The following is a 24,980-nucleotide window of genomic DNA, read 5'->3' as shown; positions in this document are numbered from 1 at the left end:
TCCTCTACATATCCATTTGGTTTTTCACTAAAATTTGTGCACATTTGGACCCCAAAATTTGGGGGTTCTGCAGAATTTGTGAAATTTCTGCAACATTTGTCCGTATTTGACACTCGAGATGATGTATTAATGCAATTGGGGCAGATTTATTGCAAAAATTCTGGGGCTTTTCGCATCAATGATGCATTTTGAGCCGATTTGTGCTTTGACAGCATAATTACAGCAAATTCACTGCTGAGTGGGAAATTTGGACTTGGGATGTATTAAATATTGTAAAAGGGCAGCTTTTCTTGGTACATGTATTGCTGAATGCTCATTGTGCATGGAAACAGTAGTACATACAGCACTGGGGTTATTGCATTTGGGTGTTACGGTGATGTATTATTGAAGTGGGAGCTGTCATTCATACATATGCATCAGATTTGGTTCATGTACATGCTGCAATCAGCTCTTGGGACTGAAATTGTAGTAAAATATCTGCTTCTTGGACACCTTTGGAAGTTTAAGTGTGTGTACTTGCTGTTATATTCAACAATCTTGCTATTGGCTGAAAGTATTCAACATTTTATTGCAGTTTTTTATTGTTGAAGATGGCTGGCAGTGCATCTACATCTAACACAAAGAATCTTTTTAACATTCGTAAATTTGATGGCAATGGTTTTGATCTTTGGAAAGATCGTATGCAAGGTATACTTTTTCTGAAGGATTGTGATGATGCTTTGGCAGAACATATGCTTGTTGCTTTGTTAGATGAGGATTGGGCTAAAATGAATAAGAAAGCCATTACTTACATCAAAATGGCAATCACAGATGATATCTTGGTTGATATAAAGGGATTTACCACTACTTATGCAGTTTGGGAGAAACTCAAGGCTACGTATAAGAATACAACTCATGTCAAATTAGGTCCATCTCATGCGAAAGTTAGTCAACTTGAAGCTTAACGGGTCTAAGCTCACCTCAGAGCATTTAAATGCTTTCATTGGTATTTTGAGTCGGTTACAAGATGCAAGCTTGCAGGCTTTTGATCCTAAGCCGAGGGCTATCTTCTTGCTCATGACTTTGCCAAATTCATGGGAAGCATTGGTTGTGTCATTGAGCAACAACCCCAACTTAACATTTGATGGTGTGTGTGGTTCTATTCTCGATGAGGAGATTAGATTAGACACAAGGCAAGCGAGGAAAATAGTGGATCAACCTACAATGTAAGAGAACGAACTGAAAAGAGGTCAAATGCTTCAAATAAGCACAAAAATCATAGCAAAAGCAAGGAAAAACAACAAAATGTCACTTGCTATCAATGTGGATGCAAAGGGCATAAGAAGCCATAAAAAGGAGCAAGAATGCAAGAAGCAAGCTAATGCAAAAGGCAAAAAGAATGAGAAGGATGGCAGTTCTATCCCTAAAGAAACAAAGAAGGCAAATGTGATATCTAATGTTGTGATTGAGGAGATAGAAGAAAATAAAGATGTTGATTTGCTGGTTGTATCTTTAGATCCACATACTATGATAGTGGAAGACATGTATATTACTAAAAGGGATGTGATAGATGCCTTGTTGTCTACTCATGATGATTTGTCACAATCGTGGATTGTTGACAATGGTGCTTCATTTCATGTGACTCCATCTTTGGAGTATTTTTCTTCTTACACAACAGGTAACCTTGGAAAAGTCTACCTAGGGAATAACCATGCATGTGATATTGAAGGAATCGAGACCATACACGTGACTCTTGACAATGGTCAAGAATTGATTCCTCATGATGTTAGGTATGTACCTAGCATTAAGAAGAGCTTGCTATCTGTTGGGTAGTTAGATAGCAGGGGTTACTTCACTATCTTTGTGTTAGAGTCATTCCCTAGACTGGCAGGCAATGCCACATAGGCAGGTACCATGTGACAGCAGTCGGACTGCATCAGTCAGCTGCATTAAATGCACCCGACCTAATCATTTTTAGGCATTATTTTCAGCCTATAAATAGGCTGTGTTTTCAGCAGTCTTGGCAATTGTGTGTCATAGATTTCAGCCTGCAGCTGCGGAGATTGCTAGCGGGGCTAACGGAGATCGAGATCCTCGAGGTGGAGACATACACAGATATTCTCTCTGCACCTATGTATAATTCTGCATCCTTATACACCATTCTTCTCTGCAGATTTTTTGTGTTTCAATATCTCTTTCTCTCTCTCTCTCTTCTCTCTCTGTTCACTCTTTCTCACCATCACTCACTTCCGCATTGCTTCACTCTGACATGGTATCAGAGCATTGAAGGACGGACCCATCTGAAGAGGAGTTTTCAGCGCAACACAAGGCTATGTTTTCAGCATTCAAGTGCGAGCAGGTGGGCTGCACATCAAAACAAGGCTGAGGCGAGCGTGGGCGTGTGAGAAAAGAGAAGATTTGCTAAAGTTACTGTTGTTTTAGCTATTAGAGAAGAAAGAAGGCTGCATTTTGGGCCTTCAAGTGCAGATTTTACCTTTTCATCACCTCCAGCGGGTGAAGAAGGAGCAGGACAAGCAAACCACAGCCCTAGCACGCTGTATTTTCACAGTCACAGGGGGATGCTCTTTGTGTTTTTTGGTGCAAGCATTGTAGGTGAAGATGACTTCTGAGGCCGAGACAAAGTTTCAGGCGATCACGAACCGGAAGGTGCCCGTCCTACCGGCTCTTCCTTCAGATCAAAAGCTCGATGGTGAGAACTATCGCATCTGGCGGGTCATGATGCTTGCCATATTGGAGTCCTATGATTTGGCGGAGCTTGTTACGAAGGCTATCCATCGTCCTTGTTCTTGAGATGAGTCCAAACTCTCTTCGGTTATTGTTTTATCTTGGGTGTTGGTGCTGTTTCATAGAGCAGCAAGAAGCAACCTACGGTTTTCCTCTCCTCGACTGAGATGGAGCATCGAGCAGTGTCTTCTACTACATGTGAGACAGTGTGGCCTCGCATGCTTCTAGAGGAGCTTGGCTGCAAGTCCTACTGTTCTACAATGCAACAATGAGAGTTGCATTGCCTTGGCCAAGCATCTTATGTTTCATACTCTGACAAAGCATTTTGAGATCCAATCCCATTTCATTCGGGAGAAGATTCTGGATGAGACCATTTCCCTGGTCTATTACAAGATAGAGGACAATCTTGCACACTTGTTTACCAAGGCGCTTCCCCATGCTTTCCTTTGACACCACTCCAGATCTTTTAGCATTCTGCCATATCTAGGATCTGAGAGGGGGTGTTAGAGAGTCATCTCCCAAACAGGTAGGACACGTGGCAGGCCGTCGCAGGCACCACATGGCACGCAGTCGGCCAGTTGCCACGTGGCATGCAATCAGATTGCACTAGTCGGCCAGCAATCAGCTACAATTAAGCCGATCTACATTATTTTGGGTATTATTTTCAGCCTATTTATAGGCTTTGTTTCCAGCACCCTCACACAATTGTGTTCCACAAATTTCAGGCTGTAGACCGTGCCCTCGAGGCTGATGGAGACCGAGATCCTCAAGGTGGAGACATATGCAAATATTCTCTTGCTATAATTCTGCATCCTTATACAGCATTCTTCATTGCAGATTTTCTGTGTTTCACTGTCTCTTTCTCTCTCTCTTCACTCTGTCTTGGTCACTCACTTCCACATTGCTTCACTCTGACAAATTTCCATCCTCTGCCTACCGTGTCTCCATTTATCCTCCTTGGGCTACATATGTGGTTACTATGCCCATGCCCAGTCAGCCCATACCCACTTTTGGATCCACTATGCACAAATCCCCCATGCATGGTGGACACTCTAGGGTTAATCCCCAAGCATACTCCACTCCTCCACTCTACCGACGATATCCGCCCTATTCCTCATTCAGCACTACCACTCATGTTGCTATGGCCAAGAATGCCTTCACAGATAAGACTCATTTTAACGGGTCAAATTTTACCACTTCGCCTAGCTTCATTCAACAAGTGCTTGAATCTTAGGGCCTTTGGGACCCAGTCACTAGTCTAGAGCTTGTGCCACACCCTCAACAAGCTCACCTTGATCACATTCATCAATGGAGAGCTAGAAATGCCGCAGCCCATGTTAAGTTAATGTAGGGATTGCTTCCTGAGTTCCATACCTTACCCTTGCATTTGAGCATTGGAGTCGTCTCCTTAACCACTATGCAGCAAGAGATTGAACCCGACATATCAATCTCGCCTTTCAGCTTCAAGAGTTTTCTATTAAGGAGGGAAATACCTAAAAGCAAGGCTAGTAGAATATAGGCGGTTACTCATTGCATTTGCAAATCGCCACTATATTAGCTTAGCAAAGTTAGATGGTGATCATATTGCATTCTTTTTTAACAAGCCACCTAAAAAATACTTCTACTATATCCAAATATCATTTCGTTGCCCCGATTGCTAATCTTCTATGAGTTCGAATGTCAGCTCCTATATTACGGGGGGCTACATGATCAAGTCCACAAATCCTATCCACATTCTTATTCAAAGAGGGGTCTAATTGCCTCTTCTTTACAAGGGATGTCAAAAGTGGATGCAGCAATGGAAGCGTACATGTGCGCTGAAATAGATTGCTGAACACAAGACTGAGAGAAAAGAAGAACACTCCAAAAGAAGAGAACTCAAAAGAATGCTTAGAAAATAAAATCCATATACCAAGACATGAGGCAGTACAGAACCAATGTGAGTCACTGGCTGTAAAGGCACTAGCACCAGCTCCTCTCTCCAAGGACCTACAGATGACATATGAATGATAATGATTGTGGAGGAGGAGTGCCTGATATAGCACAAAATAAATGCCAAGAATATGACAAGTCGGCACTAGCTGAAAAATGCTAAAAACACATCATAATGACCAAATAAAAATGCCTAAATACACAAGATAATATCCCAATGCTCTAGCCCACTAGATCCCATGCACAGACTCAACCATGAATTGACATATCTACTAACACCCCTCTTAGATCATGGGTCATCTAATGCAATACAATATACAATGATAATGTCCCATCATAGTACATACAACAAGGACCACCAGAGTAGAACCATGGATACGAAGACAGTGGACGCACAAGCCACCACCAAGGTGCCTCGAAGAGAGACTAATATCAATGTCGATTGTACCAATTCTTGAAAATAGAGAAGAATTAAAGTAGCTCTCAATGTCTATCAACAATGTTTTGTAGTAGCATACAATACCATCTTGTCAAAAATGCCTCTAAACATATGTGACCATTGATTCCCCACCTTTGGCCAAACCACCAAAATGTCCCCTCATGTGAGCTCAAACTAGGAGCCAATCCCACTCTCTGTTAAATACCAGCCCATCATGAACCTGGATGGCAATCCCAACTCTAGGATTTGAACTTGCTAGACTTCAATTGATGCGTCAAGGATGTCCCTCTCTGGAACCTATGAGCCTCTATACCGATATAGATGAGGTTCACCTATCTGATCTCACCACCCTCTTGCACTCCCTTGCTGGCACTAGAGTCGTGAGGGATGACCGTATCACCTATACTAGAAAGCAGCAGAGGAAGGAGCAGCCAAGCCCTTCCCTCGATCTCAAGAAGCAAACCCCTTCTATGCCTTAGCCTTTGCCTGGGCTGGAGGATCTAAATTGGAGTCTGAGGAAGAGGATGACTTAGCAAAAGAGTCTGGATCGTGCTTCTTCTACTTCTCCTTCTTCCTCAAAGCCCCTAACTCTTTATAGTTCCTTCGCAAGTGTCCCCTCTTACCACAGTGATAACATTGGGCCTTTGATTTCTTCTTCCTATCACCTCTCTCTAAAGCTACAAGAGCCTTACCAAAGCCTGTATAATGAGACAAAAGCTTGCCCTGTAGACGCAAAGATAGCTCATGCTCAAGTGGCATGGAGAATATATGGATAAAGCTCAAAGGTGTTGAGGATGTCTGCACCCTCAAAGCATTGGCCACTCCATCAAACTTCGAGGGAAGCTTGTAGAGTACGGTTCCTACAAGATGTGCCTCTAGAAGAGCAGACAGACTAAATGTGTCGAAGTTGATTCTATATCTATGTAACACAGAGCAAAAATGATTGAATAGTGTACTTAAGCTCAAGTACAGTTCCTACAAGATATGCCTCTAGAAGAGCAGCCTAAATGTGTCGAAGTTGATTCTATACCTATGTAATACAGAGTAAAAATGATTGAATAGTGTACTTAAGCTCGAACTTCATTTGCTAGAGTTGTCCATAAATATCACTGCGCACATGGTGGAAGGTGCCTCGTACAACATCTAAAGCTTCAACCATACTTCTGGAAATATCTTATAGGAGGTAATCGTCGGTAGAAATTCTTTAGAAATACATCGAAGAATAGTAGAATAAGCACATGCATCGTCCATATCCCATGTTAGCACAACTTCCTCATGATCCTGCTCATCAAAATTATCAGGAACTAGAAAAGGATGCCAAGAATGCAGAATAGCTCCACAAATAATATCATAATTGCTTCTACATGAACCAGGCTTTCATAATAGCACTCCAAGTTAGATAGTCAATCAAACCAGCCTTCCTCCTCAGATAGCGTGGTAAATAACCTGATTAAGTACTATCTACAATAATTAACAAATTCACAAAACTAAAATGCACACTTTACTATATAATCTTAGACATTGGACACCCTGTTGGCCCCAAAATTAGCGCCCCTTTCAATACTTCTTTAACTTAATTTAAGAGAAGTTGATGTACAATGGGATTCTCCCAATCTCTTTCGGTATTCCAACTTCCCTTGCTGTCCAAAATAACCAACTAGTCTTCAACCTGATTTGCCAGTCAATTGACCTTCACCTGCTCTGATAGAGATGGAAAATGTCCCAAATTCATTGATTTGCTGGTCCCTCCACTTGAATTTGACTAAAAACAGCTTCAACCCTATTGAATCCTAGTCTTAGAGCTTCCAATTTCTAGCATGCTTCGCAAGGTTTCTGCTAAACCCTAATTTTTGCTGCAAATTAGGACTTACAATAGAGAAATCTAAAATTTCTCAACCTCTAGTGATCTCAATACTATAATCTTTGGAGCAAGGTTGTTGAAAGGCTGCGAGATGAGATAGAATATTGAGAAGAGGGAAAATTCAAACTTTCTTCTCGAAGAACTAGAGAAAATATATCATTTACTGATGCTGCACTATCTCAACAGCTTGTAGATGCAAAGAATTGAAGAAAATCTATCATTTATTACTGTTGCCATGTCTGAACAACCTGTAGATATTGTCACCCGCTATTGATTGGTCTTCTCTTGCCCCTTGCTATCTCAGAAGGTCCTCCAATGGCTGCAAATTAGACCAGCAGTATCTCCTCTCTCTCTCTTACAAGCTGCCTCTCTCCAACCTCTAAAAACGTTTTTCAATCTTGCATGGGCATTTTTGACAAGTGACTACCATTATCCCATAATTAAATATTAATTTTCAATCTTTAAATACTAAAAATTAATCTAATAATTATTTCAGTGCCTTGAAAAATAATCTGACTAGCCAATAATTAAATTGGCTAACCAACTTCCATTCTCAAGTGTCTCTGTACGCCATCTGTTGCTGCCCCATCTGCTACACTTGGTACACATGCCACTAGACGTGTCACATGCACATTCTCATCTACCCCCACCTTACAATACTCCTAAAGATTTGGGTGATTGGTTTGCTTATACCACCCCATTAGATTTCTCACCAACAGCACTATATGCATCCATTCTTGGGTCTCCTCCTGCACCCTCACCTAGGATCATTTCCCCATGTAGAACTATTTCTCCGCCTCGATATTAGTTTCATTGGCAAAGACCTACTAATGGTCGTGCACGACACACTTAGGCTAGCATGCTTAGGATACACTACACTAGTCTCATAATACTTAGCACTCTCAGTTTTTTAGGCTAATGAGTCAGATCCATAGGTCCTATCTCCACACCAATTGAGACAAGCCATAGGTTTTGTTGAGAAACCCTTCACCCGCGGTTTTCATTTTTGTGTTTCTACATTTTGCGTTTAGGGTTTGCAGAACCAAAAAGGGGCACCATCCTAGACTGACTGTGCCTATTTATAGGCCACTCTCTCATTCATTCCTCACACCTGATTCATTAAATCCGTCACCTCTTCTCTCCAACCTCTCTACTATCCTCACACCCCTTCAAGAGGACATTGTGGTTCTTGGTTTGTCGCTGTCATCATCATCTTCTTTGTGCTATGGCACCCTTGTTCCCTTGTATCACATTCACTCCATGATTCAAAACTTCATCATTCCATTCATCAAAGTTTCTTCTCTCTTCTCTTCTCTTCTCCATGTTTGCCGAGTTCACTCCGTGTTCCTCAATCCTCCACTCTAGTGAAGGCAAAGAACGGTGGCGGGTTCGGCATCCACTTCTCTTCTTCTGCTACATCAGCATCCTAACTGGCGGCTGCTCCCTCCTGCGTTTGCTTTTTTCCAGCCTGCGTTTTGTGTCTCCTCACTGAAGGGGTAAGAGTGTGCAATGGCGTGCAAGGTTGAGGCGTTAGCTGAAGAGCAAAGATGAGCTAAGAGTTAGAGGAAGTGAACGCAAAGATAGGTGTACCGTTTGTGATGGTACACAAAGAATAAAAGAATGTATTTATATGTTAGGATACATTAAGGGTGTGTTCACACCCGTAAGACTATACACGGAGACGAAGGGACTTTACACCCAACAACCTCCCACTTAAAGGCTCGAAGTGGTACCTTTAAGCTAACCAACTCCTACTAAACGAATGCAATGTTCATGCTGAGCCTTTGCAAGAGACTTAGTGAGAACATCTGCAGGGTTATCTTGGGTTTTGACCTTAGTCAATGTGACAAGACCTTCATCCAAGACCTGTCGAATAAAGTGATATTGAACATCTGTGTTTGGTACGTGCATGGAACATGGCATTCTTAGCCAGACATACTGCACTTTGGTTATCACAACCAAGCACTGGAGTACGTGAAGAAAGACCAAAATCCTTGACTAGACGACCAAGCCAAATAGCTTCCTTAGAAGCTTCTGTGGCTGAAATATATTCAGCCTTTGTAGTACTCAGTGCCACAATTTTCTGCAATCTTGAACACCAAGAGATAGTCCCACTAGCCAAAGTAAAAACATACCCACTGGTAGATTTCCTAGTGTCAAGATCACCTGCCATGTCCAAATCACAAAATCCCTGCAACTCTAGTATACCCTTTCCATAGCATATACACTTTTCTTGTGTACCTTTCAAGTATCTGAAGATACATTTCACTGCTTCCCAATGTGGCTTGCCAGGGTTAGACATAAATCTCCTAACAACTCCCACTGCATGAGCAATGTCAATGCGAGTTGCAACCACGGCATACATCAAAGATCCACAAGCTGATGCATAAGGTATACCCTTCATGGCACTAGCAGCTGCATCATCCTTAGGGCAATCAGCTTTGCTAAGCTTTGTATAGGGCGGTAAAGGCACACCAAGAGGCTTAGCATCAAGCATATTAAACCTGTCAAGTACTTTGCTGATGTACTTGTCCTGTGAGAGAAACAACAAATGCTGCCCTCTGTCTCTTTTAATGTGCATGCCCAAAATGTGTTCAGCTACCCCCAAATCTTTCATGGAGAAGGCTGAACTTTGCTGCCTTTTAAGAGTATTCAAAGTACTCTTATGTTGTCCTGCAATCAGCATGTCATCCACATATAAAACCAACACAATAAGGCTTCCATCATCAACCTTTTTAGTGTATAAGCAATGATCTACATGACTACGTTTAAATCCATGGCTGAGCATAAAGGTATCAAATTTTTTGTACCATTGTCTAGGGGCTTGTTTCAGCCCATATAAGCTGCGTTTCAGCTTACAAACCAAATGCTCTTTTCCTGGAATAGCAAATCCTTATGGCAGCTTCATGTACAGCTCTTCATCCAAGTCACCATGAAGAAAAGCAGTCTTCACATCCATCTGATCCAACTCTAAATCCAAGGATGCAGTGAGAGCAAGCAAAACACGGAGCGTAGTCATCTTCACCACTGGTGAAAAGACCTCCTAGAAGTATATGCCTTCCTTCTGCGTATAGCCCTTAGCAACCAGCCGTGCTTTGTACTTGGGCTTCCCATCAATACATTTCACTTTGTAAACCCATTTATTAGAAATAGCTTTCTATCCTTGGGCAAAGGTACAAGCTCCCATGTGTTATTTGCATATAGAGACTTCATCTCTTCTTGCATAGCAAGCTCCCACTTTCTTGTGTTTTCACATTACTATGCCTCTTTAAATGTCAGAGGCTCACCCTCATCAGTCAACAAAAAACAAAGATGGCTGAAACCTCAGTGGCTGCCTTCTGACACGTGTAGACCGTCTTACCCAATGATCTGTATTATCAAGCAGTGGGCCTACATCCTGAGGAATGTGCACACCATCACCAGGTGGCTGATTTTCAGCATTTTCTTGCTGTTGTAATCTGTTTTCAGCATGTTCTTCTTGCTGTCCTATTTGATCCTATGCATCTATTTGCTGTCCATGATCTTCTGGTTGTAACACAATAGGTTGCTACTCATTTTCAGCATCAAAAGGGACAGAATTTTCAGCTAATGGCTGCTGAATAGCTGGCTGTTCATGCTGAAATTTGAGCTTCTTTTTGTCAAGATCACCATGTGTAGCATTTTTCAGCAACTTTGCCTCATTAAATACTACATCTCGGCTGCTTACTATCTTCCTGCCTTGAGGAAGCCAAACTCTATAACCCATCTCTCCTCATCTCCATATCCCATGAAGATGCCCTTGATGGATTTCATGTCTAGTTTGATCCTGTGTTCTACAGATACATGCACAAAGACATCACATCCAAAGACATGCAAATGGTCATATGAAGCAAGTTTGCCAGACCAAAACCCTGCAATTTTAAGAGCCTCTCCCCAAATTTGCTGCAGGAGATTAGCTGTGGACAGCATGCATCTAACTCTCTCACAAAGTGTGCGGTTAAATCTTTCAGCCACGCCATTTGATGCAAGATTATAAGGGGCTGTCAACTCCTTCTTAATGCCATGCATCTCACAAAACTTGATTAAATTCTTTTGAGATATACTCACCCCCATTATCTGTTGTTATGGCTTTCAACTTAAGCCCTTTTTGTGTGGTAGCAAAAGCATGAAACTTTTTAAAAGAATCCAGCACTTCCTTTTTGCTCTTAAGTACATACACCCATGACTTTCTACTGAAATCATCAATGAAAGTAACAAAGTACAATGCATCCCCATACGAATTAACAGGCATAGTGCACACATCAAAGTGTACTAGGTCAAGAGCATTAGACTTTTTAACAACACCAAAGTAATAAGGAGGCTTCACTTGTTTTCCATATAAGCAATCATTACAAAATTCGAGACCAGAGCCTTTTACATCAATCTCCCTAAAGAGGAGAGAACCTGAAGGCCTTTCTGGCTCATATGACCAAGTCTTTTGTGCCTTTCAACCACGGCCAAGAACTTGCCACGTAATGCTTTACAATGCGAATAATATAAAGTCCCCCTTTTGCTGCCTTTAACAATCAGCATAGAGTCCTTATGGACCTTCCAAGTTCCACCACCAAATGCAGTAAAATGCCCTTTAGCAACAAGCTGCCCAAATAATAGTAGCCTCTTCTTTATGCCAAGTACAAATCTAACATCCTGCAAAATCAGCTCTTGGCCATTTTCAAGAGCCAAGTGAATAGTGCCAACTCCCTCTATCTCACATGCATAGTTATTACCCAAGTTAGCCTTGCCTAGACAACCTGCACTGTATTCAGAAAATGACTCCAAAGAGGGAGTAACATGAAAAGAGGCACCGCTATCCACTATCCATGATTGTGACAGCCCATCATGAGCTGAAAGTAAGGCATCAATTACCTCCTTTTTGGTGATGTGCATATCATCTGTTGTTGCCATAATATCTGCATCATTACATGAGGCTACAACAAGTATCTCTTCAATGTCAGGAGCTCTTCAATAACCACACTAGATGCAACATTTGCCTTTGCAACTTCTTTTGATGAAGAGCTATCATCATCCTTCTTTTTCTTACCCTACTGTTTCTTTCTTTCTTTCTTGCTCTTTCTTGAAGTACCCGCAATCGGGCTTTTTAAGCCCTTTACGCCCACACTGATAGCATATGACATCCTGTTGTTTGCCCTTGCTTTTGCTTCTGCTTTTATATTTACTGGCTGAATTACCCCTCTTTTCAGACTTGCCTCTCACATGGTAAGCTAAGTCACTGCTTTCACCACTAGACTTTCTTCCGATTTCTTCATTAAGGATTGAACCTCTTACACCATCAGAAGTCAAAGCATGATTATTGCTAAGTGACACAACCAAAGATTCCCAACTGTCAAGCAAAGTCATCAATAAGAAAATAGCTTTCAATTTATCATCGAAAGCCGCCAAACCAGAGTCCTGCAACTGACTCAAAACCCCTGTGAAAGTACTCAAATGCTCAAATGCTAGCTTAGACTCATCCAACTCCATGTTCACAAGCTTACGTATAAGATGCACTTGATTCACAGGAGTTGTATTTTCATAAGTATCCTTAAGCTTTTTCCATGTAGCATAAACCTGTGTCGAGACGCTTGATGTCTGTAAGTATATCATTAGACACTGCCATCTTAATGTATGCAATGGTCTTCTTATTAAGTCCAGCCCAATCCACATCTGTCATAGCTGTAGGCTTAGTCTCCAAGAGAGCATCTTCACAGTCCTTGAGAAACAAAATGCCTTGCATCCTATCCTTCCACAAGTCAAAGCCAGTGCCATCAAACCTCTTGATTTCAAAGAGGGATTTAGTATCACTGCTGCTAGAAGCATTTGCAGCCATTTTTCAGCAATAAACCAGAAATTCAATGCTGCAACTAATGGCAGCAAAAAAATGAGCTGAATATTCAGCTGATTTCAGCCCAATTTTTCAACAAATAATAGCAAGATTCAATCCAAGTACATGTACAACAGTAGAACGAATGACTTTCAGCAGTATGACTGCAATTTCAACATACATTAAATGCATACACCACTACCAAGTAACTCCCACTTTAACAATATCACCAAAAATGCATCTGCACCAATTCCAAATCTGCAAATGATCACTAAAACTGCTGCAACATGAATAATCAGCAATACATTTAACTCAAGGGGAGCTGTCCAGCAAGTGTACTGCATATGTATGTGCTCATATCATCTTCTGATACCCAAAACACCAAGAAATCTCTGCAATTTCTCCAAAATCGCACAAGCAGGAGATAAAAATGCTCAAATCACTCTACTTATAACCACAAGATTGCTTCAGCAATATTCCCAAAGTGCATTTCACGCATTAACTTTGCCAAAATCCACAGATTTCAGCAAAAGCCCCAAAATTTCACTATCAAATCTGCCCCAATTGCATTAATACATGTTCTCAAGAGCATAAAACGGGTAAATTTAGCAAAATTTCATAAAATTTTGCAAAAGCCCCAAAATTTCCGGATCCAAGTGTGCACGAATGTCAGCCAATCTGACTTAGCTGAACAAAATTTTACCAATACAACAAAAGTCCCAAATTTTATGGGTCCAATGTTGAGAAATTTTACTCAAATGAGTAAAATTTCACTAAATTTGGCGAAATCCCCAAATTAAACGCACACAATGTCTACAATTTCTGACGCAAATGCCTCAATCTTGCATGAGCAGCACTCAATCTGAAAAAGCCCCAAATTTCTGGCCTAAATCTGCACAAACTTGGGAATTGTGCTTGCACGCACGAACCCTCAGTCAGTGAACAAGGGGCCTCCTTGCAAAATTAATGAAAATTTGACAAAAATTGCTAATAATGTGATGAAAACATCAGCTGTTGACCAGCCGCCTGTCCCGGGTGCTTGTCGCCCGACGAATCTGCCTACGCCTGTCCTCGTGAGCTGTCACCTGCCTGGGAGCTATCACCTGCAGTCACGCTCACTTGTGCAGGCTGTCGCCTGCCTGTGAAGACCTGTCCCCCTGCTGCCACTTGGCTGTCGCTTGCTGCAAACTATGAACGCAGGCCAGAAAACTGACAACCTGACTTGTGGGAGGTGACAACTTGCTGAAATGTGTCGCCTTGATGCGCGCGCAACTGTCTACTGAAAAAAGACCTCCTGTTTTCTTCGCACATGCGAGCTAAAACTGACTTGCCTTGACTTCGGGAAGTGCGCACACCTTCACCAAAGCTCTGGTACCAGTTTGAAGGGGTGAGAGTGCGCAATGGCATGCAAGGTCAAGGCGTTAGCTGAAGAGCAGAGATGAGCTAAGAGTTAGAGGAAGTGAACGCAGAGATAGGTGTACCATTTGTGATGGTACACAGAATAAAAGAATGTATTTATATGTTAGGCTACATTAAGGGTGTGTTCACACCCGTAAGACTATACACGGAGACAAAGGGACTTTACACCCAACACTCACCTGCGTTTTTAGTCTTTCTCTCTCCTGCACTATCGTCTGCATCAAATTCTGCCTTCCTTGGCTGCGTTTGCCCACAAAGATCCTCCTCATCAAAGAAGACAAAGACTGGTGACGGGTTCGGTATCAACATTTGATTTCTCTATCATTTCCGCTGCACAATGGGAGATATCCTTTTTCTCCCTCCCACCCTCCCTTCTCCAGTTTGCCACACCGGTACCATGGCTTCTCCACCACCAATAGATTGCCCTTCTACTAGGTGCTACTACTACGACACGAACGGTCATCCCACCGAAGACTATCGACATCGACCTTTACTCCCCACCCCTCCGGAGTATATGCGTCTTCCAACCACCAAGCGCTCCTTGTGCCACCTCTCCTTTTTGGGCCACAGAGATCGTTCTGCATCAGCTATCAAAGTATTACGCTCAAGAAAATAAGCCGCACCTGACACGCACTAAGTCCTTTTGAGCACACGAAGGCTCTAAGACCTTACGAGACAATAAGCCCTCCTGGAGACCACCCCACTGCACAAAGGTTTCCCCCACCCACTTTCGGGTACAGTGGCTTCCACTGCCCACATCTCCTCCACAATCCACTCTCCTAAGAGCCCGCGACTGTTCCCCACACTTGGCTCATCCTAAGCCTCCTTCTACCCTACCCTTTCCCACTCAGGTTTGAGAGGCCACTTCTGGGTGCTTCCTGGCTTCTTCTTCCAAGCCCCAAATACCTTCTTTGGCACGACCGGCAGCACTTCCTTCGTCGTCAAATGCTTCGCAGTCTGTGAGCCATGAGTGATTGGATTCTCTCATATCACAAACCCTACTGTCTCTCATTCATTGGATCCTCTCATTTTCTTTATCATTGGAAGACCTTTGCTCACCATATCACCATAGAGAAGAAATTGTGGATCCTCTCATTTGAAGATTCCCCTTTTATACATGATCACATCAACAAGATGGAGAACAAGCAAGATAAGCTTGCATCCCTTGGTAGGATGATCTCATTGAAGGACACGGTGATGATTTTTCTTACTCTCTTGCCATATCCCAAGTATGATGTTTTTTACACTAGCTTGCTTGCTTGCCTTCAGGGTTTGGGCAACTCTTCTAAGAGAAGAGCCAGCTCCGCTTGTTTTGAAGCACAAAGAGTGACTCTAAGAGATTTGGGACATTGATCTAGCCTTACTAAGGTTTTTACTCCAAGTTTGGGAGGGGGCAACAAGAAGGATAAGAAGGCCAAGAACAACAAGAAGAAGGTTAAACGTTCCAAGTCTTGCTCAAGCTATGACACAAATTCAAAGATGCCTAAATGCCAACACTGTGGGAAGGGTACCCATCCTAAGAAAAAGTGTTGGAAGAAACACCCTCACCTTTGTCCAAGAGCAAAGAATGGAGCTAAAACATCTAAGCCTTTCTCTACTTCACCAGCTATTACACAAGTTCGTGTTCCTTCACATCCATGAGATGGAGGAGCCTTCTTCACAGTTGTCTCATCTTCAAAGAGGCCTTGCCTCATGGACAATGATGTTTCAAGTCATATGACTCCTCAGGGAGATTTGTTGCAGGATCTTTGTCCATCAGAAGATAATTTGTTCAGTGCCTATTAGTGTTGTTGATCATTTGCCACTATTGCCTAGCTGTTCATCGAGCTCTCTTTCAAAAGTCCTACATGTTCCAAAATTTGGGATTTTTACTCCTCTCAATTCATAGCCTTACTAGACTTGGTACTCGGGTTGTCTTCACCAAGCAAGCCATATTTATTGAGGATTCTTCTTGAAGGGAGCAATTTTAGCAACATGTTGGCAAGAGAGAGGGCTTTACAGGCTCCATTCCCCTTTCATTATACAAGGTCCTCTAAGGTAATCTTGCATAGTCATCCATTCCCAATTGTGCACCACCTATTCCACAAGTTCTATTCCATCCCCACCATTTCCTTTGGTGGTTCCCTCGTATCCCCCATCTCTTTCAAAGGGAAACGATATCACTAATGTGGCCATGGATTCCCTGGCCCCTTGTGTTTCAAATGGGGATTCCTAGGATCGTAAGGAGCTTCTTCATCGATGGACTTCATCAACTTTGGCACTTCTTCTACCACCCTTAGATCCATTTTGTCTTCTCTGGCCTTGAATCACATCCAAGACCTCAGAGGGCATATTAGCAATCATGTGTATCTTGCACAATCATCTCCTACCTGTGAGCCTCGATCTAAGTCAAACGGACATTAGGAGCTCTAAGACTTAGTCCATCATGTGTTTTGACAAAGGAGACAGCTCTATGTAAGCATGCATTTCTCTTTTAGTCAGTTTTAGGTGTGTTCACACTGGTTGGTTATTTTTCAGCCTATGCATTTCTTTTCGGTGTTTTCGACTGCATTCATACTCGTCTGTATGAAGAAATAAACTTTTTCTTTTTCCCAACATTACCTGCATTAAATATGCAGATTGGTAAGCGTTAAATGCTTGGTCTAATGCTGATCAGCCAGTTTTGGCACCCTCTAGCTATAAATAGCCATCCCACAATACTTGTGGTCATTCTTCTGCAGGTTTCCACACACTCCAACATTCAAGGCTTCTTCTCTATCTTCCGATGCTACCTTCCATCATCAATTTAATCCAATGCCCTCACTAATGCCTAGGGTTGCATACAAGGACTAACCAATCCTCTTTGTATTCAGCATTCTTTTGGAGTTCAATGCAGATTTCCTTCTTCCATTCTCTTCCTTCATCGCAATCTTTCTCTTCGCTTCTCTCTCCATGTTTGTGTTTCCTCTTCCCTTGCACACTCTCACTGAAAACCCTATTAGGTGGGCATCCAATTGAAAACCTTTGCATACATGATAGGATGCATAGATTTTACCTCATCACAAAGAGTACATGGACTTCATTGGTCACCCTTGATCCTAAGCAAGCACCTCGTTTATGGCATCATTACTTCATCTTTGATGCAAATGAGGGTAGCCTCATACTTTGGATTCCTATCATACAAGAAAAGAGCTTACATTGCTTGCCAATCCCTCTTGGCCTCCATTTTTAGGCCTAACAAGGGATGTTAAGCCACAAAAAATTAGGTCAGATTTGAGTCCTCAAATGTTGGCCAATTTCTTGGTCCTCATTCAGCCCCAAAAAGTAATTCTTTAAATTTAAATTAAACCTGAAACTTGAAAAGTTTTGGTTCAACAATCGGCTCAAAAAGTTCTACTTAAGGACACCAAAGGCATGATCACTCTTTATCTCCAAACTCTACATTTTTATCACCGGATTGTCTTCAGTTCCAATCACCCCCAGCCTTCAACACCATCCCAAGCTACTATGGTCATTGCTAGAAGTAGGAGTTGCTGCCTTGCTACCCTTGGCAGCCCTGTTACTGTCCTACTAATTCGATATTGCTGCTGCTGCCCCAAACACAGACTTGCAGCAGACCGACTGGTCTCAATGATATCTTTCACCACATGTAGTTCCCTGTTGCTGTAACAACTGCTGACAGCTGTGTTTTGCTGTCCTAGAGGCTGGATAGTGCTGCTATTGTCAAGCATACTGTACAACCACATACAGCTGTGTTTCACTGCTCCTGTCTGCCACTGATTGGCCACCTTCACACTAATTTCTACACAAGCTAGCGTCAGAGTGCTGGTTAGTTGCTATCTTCAGGATCTGTTAAAGTATGACAAAATTCTCCTGCTAATTCATGGTGTCATCAACTCCTCCTTCAGCACCCCTCATCCCATACCTCCAACTGATAGTGGTCCGAGTTGGCCCTTTCTTGTCCACCTCTGCTATGAGCATCAGCCTTGGCTTCGACTACATTGGAATCAACCTCTTTTGCTTTTCAAGCACACATCGTGTTCTTCACATTTGTTGCTCATTTCAATTCCATTTCATCCCATTCTCTGAGCACTGTTGTTAGTCATGTTGTTTGTACAACTCTGTGGAATTCTCAGCTAGACATTGTGGTTCTCACATCCCCATAGGTTTCTGCAGGCAATCATTGTAGAGGGCATGTATTACTAAGGATGTAGGAGATTCCCACGAGTTCAATTACACACACGATGTGTTGTGCATAACTACTGGTCGATTGTGGGTTGGGTGAGATTTGCAATTGCTCATGGAATGCAATCAAAGAAGCCCAATATGGTGCTTTTCCCTAGAGTGTTCAACATCACGAATTTCTGCTCGAGATGTTGCCAGAACTCCCAATGCAAAATTATAGTGGGAATTCACCTAAGACTTCCTCTGCAGCATCCTGATTCGCCATGGTTACCCACAATATAAAGTACTCGTTGTTGTAAGCTGGACGAGAGAGGTGTAATGAAAGCAATCTCCCCACAATTAAGAACAGAGGAACTTGGTGCAAATCTTCTCTCGTTCGGTTAGCTTACTAAACGCACGCTCATGGGGATGCTCTCAGATGGAGCTTTCAAAGCACTTCAGCAAATCGGGAGTGTACCTGCTGTCTAAGATATTCTTGATCCTCTTGTTGTTGTTGTTGTTGTTGTTGTTCGCCCGTCATCACTTTGTCCAGAATCGAAGCTCCTCTCTCTCTCTCTCAATTATTTTTATTTTTTTCTCCTCACCCCCTCTCTCTCTTTCATCTTTCTTTCATTCTTTTTTCTCCCTCTCTCTTCCCTCTTTTCTCTCTCTCTCTCTTCCCTCTTTTCTCTCTCCTCTTTCCTCCCCTCTCCTATCTTTTCTTTTTCTTCTTGTTCTCTCTCTATCTCTCCCATTTATTTTGCCTCCATGTGAGAGAGATGGGGGGTTTAATTAAAAAGTGAGGGGGAAGAGAGAGGGAGAGATTACAAGTAAAACAAATGGGATTTTAATTAATAAGGGGAGGTTTGGGAAGCCCTTTGGTGGTTCGGCACTTTCCGAACCTACAACGAAAATAATATAGTAATATAGATAGATTCTAGCCTAGAGAATTTAATTTATAGGGCATTCATCTCGTGTACCACATGAAATGGCAACCAATTGAGGCTGGCACCAACAACATTAAAAAGGGATTGATTATTGGGCAACCAATTGAGTCGAGCACAAATAACATCAAAAAGAAGTGTCTCATATGCATCAAGATTTCGAAACAAATTGTCTGTCTCTCAAATATGCTTCTTAACACTACAAGATATAGACCATATACCAACGTTTAAAGCAACAAAGTTATTAATTTAAAAAATTACCCTCGTCGTCACTAAAACTATCAGTATACATGTCTTTACAAATCCGTCACTATATGCATCCAGGTTTATTTGCAACACGAATAGTGACAATTGCAAATGAAAAAAAATGAGTGGCAAGGCTGCATGCCCTACCATCCTTCCAGCCACATGTGATGAACAATGTTTCATTAATCATTTATAAATTGAGTATATAGTTGTTATTGAAACACATACATCGTGAGATGCTAGAAATAAAATATTTGTTGATTCAATTTTCATATAAGTACAATATCGATAATGACATCTCATTAAACTATATGGATTGATAGAGAGAAGAATATAAAATAGATAAATGTATCCATAAATATTGCAAAATGTGGATCCATATAAAGGATGAGAAATATATTTAAGAAAGGCTACATAGAAAGAGCTTACATAGACCAAAAGATCAAAAAAGGAAGGGATGCGTGCTCCATGAATTCAAGCGATTGCTATTGCTCCTCGCCGTCTGAGAGCTTGTTCCGACGTAACAGAGCGTCAAACGGATTCTGCAATAAAAGCAACCAAAGATTAATCCATAGTACATAATGCATCACAAAAAAAAGCTAAAAACTGAAAATATAAAAAATGCATGACTTATGGGACCACCGCACAGATATAATATATCAATGAGTGCCATGGGACTATGGCTCTCTGTATATTGATTCTCCAAAGTTGTGGAATCACAGTTTGTAATCGAGTAGTACAAGAAAAACAAAGTAGCATTGTTAGAAATAAGGTTATTAATACAAGTAATACACCAAATAAGAAAGTGAATATAACCAAAAGAAAACTCATGAAATCCTCCAAATAAGTTCTATGTCTATCACTCCTAAGATGATGCACAACCTCTCTTTCTAGTTGTGCCCTCCCCACCTCTCATTGTTGCCACCATCGTCCTTGAGCATATGTTGTCTCCTCCCTAAGTCTTCGTCATCCTCTGCATCCAACCACTTAATGATTGCCTTATGCGCATCTGACCATCTATGTAACATATATGCATACATACAGTCCATCATCCATCCAATGAAAATTTGATCAGCTATTATAAATATCAAAAACTTCTCATACAAAGATGCTACCATATAGTCCTTACTCCCTTCTGATATAATTTTCTAATGGTGTAGAACATTGTGCCTAAATATTTGTTGGTACAACTCATGCTTGCCATCCCCCTCCTCCCCTCAGCATTCTTGAGCATGGCATTGGCTTTCTCATCCATTAAGTATCTATATCCTAGTGGGGTGTGTCTAAGATACACCCTCTCCCACCTATGACCACACTCTTAGGCATAACCAAGAGATCCATATCCAACATACCTATAAGGGTAGTATCTCTCGGAGTATCACATATAAGGGTGTCACTGGTAGATGGCTGAGTGAAACCTAAAGTCAGGGGAGTAGACATCCCTATAGGTATAGAAAATCCTGGAAGTGATAAGTATCCACTCGATTTGATAGGATGGGAATACTGCATCGATGTTTCCATAACACACGATTGAGCTATCCTCTCTAGAACTAGTACGAGAGCAAGGAGTAGTAACTAGCCATGGGGTTATATCATATGTATCTCCACAATCACCCTCTGAACCACCCCTAGAATGAGGAGGAGAGAGTCTGCAACTCTCCAAGGCATCCACCATAACCACCACCTCCACCAGACAAGCAAGGTGTTCTTGAGCCTCCCTCCATGGCCAACCTACAACATCGACTCTGCCTGCTAGAGATCGACATATCGTAGCATGCCGAGGTAGAATGCCCCTGTGGTTTCTTCATCAACGTCAATCATTTTATGTTGGTTAATCTCCTCCAAAGCCTTTACCAATTAGGAGAATGCCTCACTTGGTTGATCACTTCGTAATGCATTTCCTGTCTCAAATGGATTGCATAGAATAATATGACACTCCACCTTTGCCATCATAGTGGTGTGGGAGACAATGTCTTGCAAGTGGGCTTCTATGTGACTATTAGTATGGACCTTTGCAAATAGACCTCACTATTAGCAGCGTATTCTTCTTTTTGAATGTTACTATAGATAATATTCTTAAGGCATGTTTATTTACTTGTATGTGTGGCTTGCACTTCCTCCACCATTGTAGGTTCATAATCTCAAATTGTATCCCCCCCTTGCAAAAATATAGATCATCCTTATTGGCATTGTAATAGGGAAGAAGGCTCAAAAGCTTTCACATAATGCAACATTGACAAAAACCACGAGTCACCCTTGTTTACTGATATGTGTAGTTGCCACATCCCTTGGCGCTACCAGTCTGCGTTCTTGCATTCTTTCCTTCCCTACACAAGACCAAACATCACTATTGATGTTGCGTAATGATAGAATATTTATAAGCTCTCACGTCATTTGATCATGGCATATGAAATTCACGAGCATCATTTCTTTACCTTTATGCATGCATGCCATGTCTGTTATCATTGTAGATCCAAGTCCTTCAGTTCTTTCATCTTGTATACAATACAAAACATTGTTGTTATTACTTTAATAATGAAGAAGGTTTAAATGCTTTCATATCATAAGTTTATTACATAAGCAAGCTTACCATCTTGGTGCCCTATAATATGCACTTTAGTGGGATGTGATACCGTATTTTTGGCTCTCCCCTCGCCACTTTTCGTCTTTGTCGCGCATCTCTCTGCAATGGTGTGTAAGGTAAGCCTCTCCATCATAAGATCTAGACTTACTCTATCCTTCTATCCATGCCAACAATATAGACCTCCTTAGTGGTGCCTTCCACTATAAATCAAGTCCATTGGAAACATGTTAAGAGATGGAACAATACAAAACCTTTGGAATAGTCTAGATGAATATGTAATAGATGGAAATCTTGCAACTTCCAATTGTCTTCATACCTCTATTGCTTGAGTACATTGTTCATTGTACCAGTGGGATTGTAATCTGCTCTTCAATGGTATCAATCATGGGACCTACATGGTCATGGTTACAATTCATGTTTAATGATGTTTTTTCACTACAAGAATACAATAGATATCTTAGCTATAGTACTTTAGAACATCAAACCTTTGGGGTGTGGAGAAACTAAGTTAATTCGTGACAAGACTAGGTGTCCACTTGCTTTTCTATTTTCCTTTTTTGGCCACTGCACTACTGACCATAGTCCCTTTACTAGCAGATAACAAAGTGCAATATACTTTTAAGAATGCATATCATTTTACTTACTAAGGCTTTGGAACCGTGTGTCTCTTGTGTTTGCTTTTTCCTTAAGTATTTCTAGTAGAAAGCTTTCTCATTGGAGGGGTATTTAACTTCTAGGTAGTCAAGAATGATAGGGCATCATTGTATACCTCCTCATCTCACTCGTGCTCTATCTGGTAATCCTTATACATGCATTGATCATCCTACAAGTCCACCCAGTTCTCATATTCTGTCAACAAAGTTTATACAACCTCCCTATTCAACTTATATATGAATCTAGTAGACAAAGTCACCATTACATTTCTGGAATGGATTAGCAAGAAGATATCATCGCAGACATACTATTAGAGAAGGATATTGTGACTTGTCTCTGTGAAGAAGCATCTATGTTGTCAACTTGAATGACTTCTATGACTCGATATCTTCATCTAGCTTGAAATTATGGAAGACGGTGGAAAACATATGCTCTTTATGTTTTCTCTTTATCTTCTGTGTGTACTTGAAGAACAAATCATGTTTCACTCGAATGTTATAATAATCCTTCCAACTCAAGAGTAGTCTCCTTCCGCCATCTTGCAACATGGCCCAAAAGGTCTCTTATCTCATTCAACTTTAAAAACATACATTTCTATTTGCTCAAATCAAAGTCATGTTGCTTAATAATAATGCGTCAGACTTACAATGTAGATAGTCTAAACGAACGAGAATAACCTATGTTAATGTTTAAATTTTATGGCCTTCAATATCCTTACGTGATGTGCCTCATTTAGCTTTGAGGATACCAATGTGTATACTTTCTCCTCATTTGAAACACCCCGGGTCTTGGTGGAGACCCACTCCAAGCATGAGACAGTTCTGCAATGATAAAAACGTTGTTACTTCGTACCAATGTAGTTTGAATACATATGACATGCAAGCATAGAGAGGTAGCAACTTACTGATACCACTTCTCTTTGAGGCTAAGGTTTGCAACTCTAAGCAAACGTTGAGTTTTTGAGCTTTTCATTAACATTGTAGTATGCCTCGTCCCACTTGGTTCTAAACTCAAAGTCAAAGAGGTGTGTCTATTTCTATTTGATTGTCCACACCACCATATCATACTTGTCTTGCACTTAGTGATTAATTATAACATTATTGCCTTGAGGAAAAATGCATTAGGGTGAAATGAGTTGTTAAATTAGCTTGAAGAATTATCTACCTTCCACATGATGTGGACAAGAGCGATCAACAGTCCCTTATACCATGCAGGAATGGGTGCTAGCTTTTTGTGCACTTACACCCATGCCTTTGCATCATTAGTTAACTTGTCAAAAATAGATGTGTGGTCAGTCTACCCCAGTATTCTTACTTCGCAAACAAGGTTTGGATACGAGTTATGGACAATTCGCAACATGTATACATTCTATATCAGGGTTTCAAGCACATTTATTCAAAAGGGTGACATTTAGCGCATAAAGGCATTCCATGCATATGAGAAAATGCTCCACCATATACTTATTTGTATGAGATATATCTGAAAAATTCTCCCCCTTAGTCATGATTGTTACTTTCATGAGGTGACAATCAATGCGCACATGTTTCCTCGCATTATCTAGAAAGGCTATTACGAACAATTAAAGTGTTAGATATGATCAATGCCCCACCCTCAGTAGGTGCTACCAATGATCCATGGTGCTCAAAGTTGTAAGGCCCCCATTATGAGGAGAAGCCAAATGTGAGCCTGGACATTGGTTGAGTCCTGACTTGTATATCAGATGAGATCTATGTGACCGGATGGCAAAAAGGTGATTGTTGTGGGTCTAATCTTTGGGTTAGACGGAGTGGTTAAGCTGGTAGCAACTCGAGGCACATTGCATTGAGTTGCGTGGTAAGGGAGTTAAAAGGGGCCCCTATTGTGGGGTCCGGGGGCCGCGGAAGTGGCCCCTGGCTGGGGGGTCCCAGGGGGGGCAGCGGCCCCCCTGGCGGGGGTCCGGAGGCAGCGCCCCCGGCCCGATGTTAAAGGGAATATTCCCTGGCCGACTAGTGGAGGCTCATATGGTAGGTCGGTCAGCAGGCCGACCTAACGACCTTCGCGGGCTATAAAAGATAAACCCCTTCGCAGCCATCACTCACTCATCTTTCACCCAGTCAGAGTTGTTGTTCCAGCTAGCCTTAAGCTCTTCACCTATCTTCTGTCTAGATCACCATCTAAGCTTCACACAGTGGAAGCGCACGGGTGGACATAGCCAT

The 24,980-nt window shown here is 41.7% G+C and overlaps 1 protein-coding gene across 2 annotated transcripts in view; it reads right to left on the bottom strand.

Annotated features, from left to right (window-relative positions):
- The window catches only part of LOC148031553 (Prefoldin chaperone subunit family protein), a 50,426-nt gene extending 31,430 nt beyond the window's left edge, over positions 1–18,996 (bottom strand). The window contains exon 1 of one of the 2 annotated variants that reach the window (XM_087685767.1): positions 18,836–18,996. In XM_087685767.1, the coding sequence (XP_087541893.1) occupies positions 18,836–18,898 (63 nt within the window). In that variant the 5' untranslated portion in view covers positions 18,899–18,996. The remainder of the gene's footprint in view (positions 1–18,835) is intronic. The other variant, XM_087685768.1, reaches the window with a different exon arrangement.
- Between the last annotated feature and the right edge of the window lie 5,984 nt (positions 18,997–24,980).

This window comes from Lygodium microphyllum, chromosome 9 (genome assembly GCF_053477565.2).
Source record: "Lygodium microphyllum isolate KBCC chromosome 9, Lygodium_microphyllum_v1.1.10, whole genome shotgun sequence".
NCBI lineage: Eukaryota > Viridiplantae > Streptophyta > Polypodiopsida > Schizaeales > Lygodiaceae > Lygodium > Lygodium microphyllum.
Note: the sequence above shows the minus strand (reverse complement) of the source record. Positions and strands in the feature narration are given on the sequence as shown.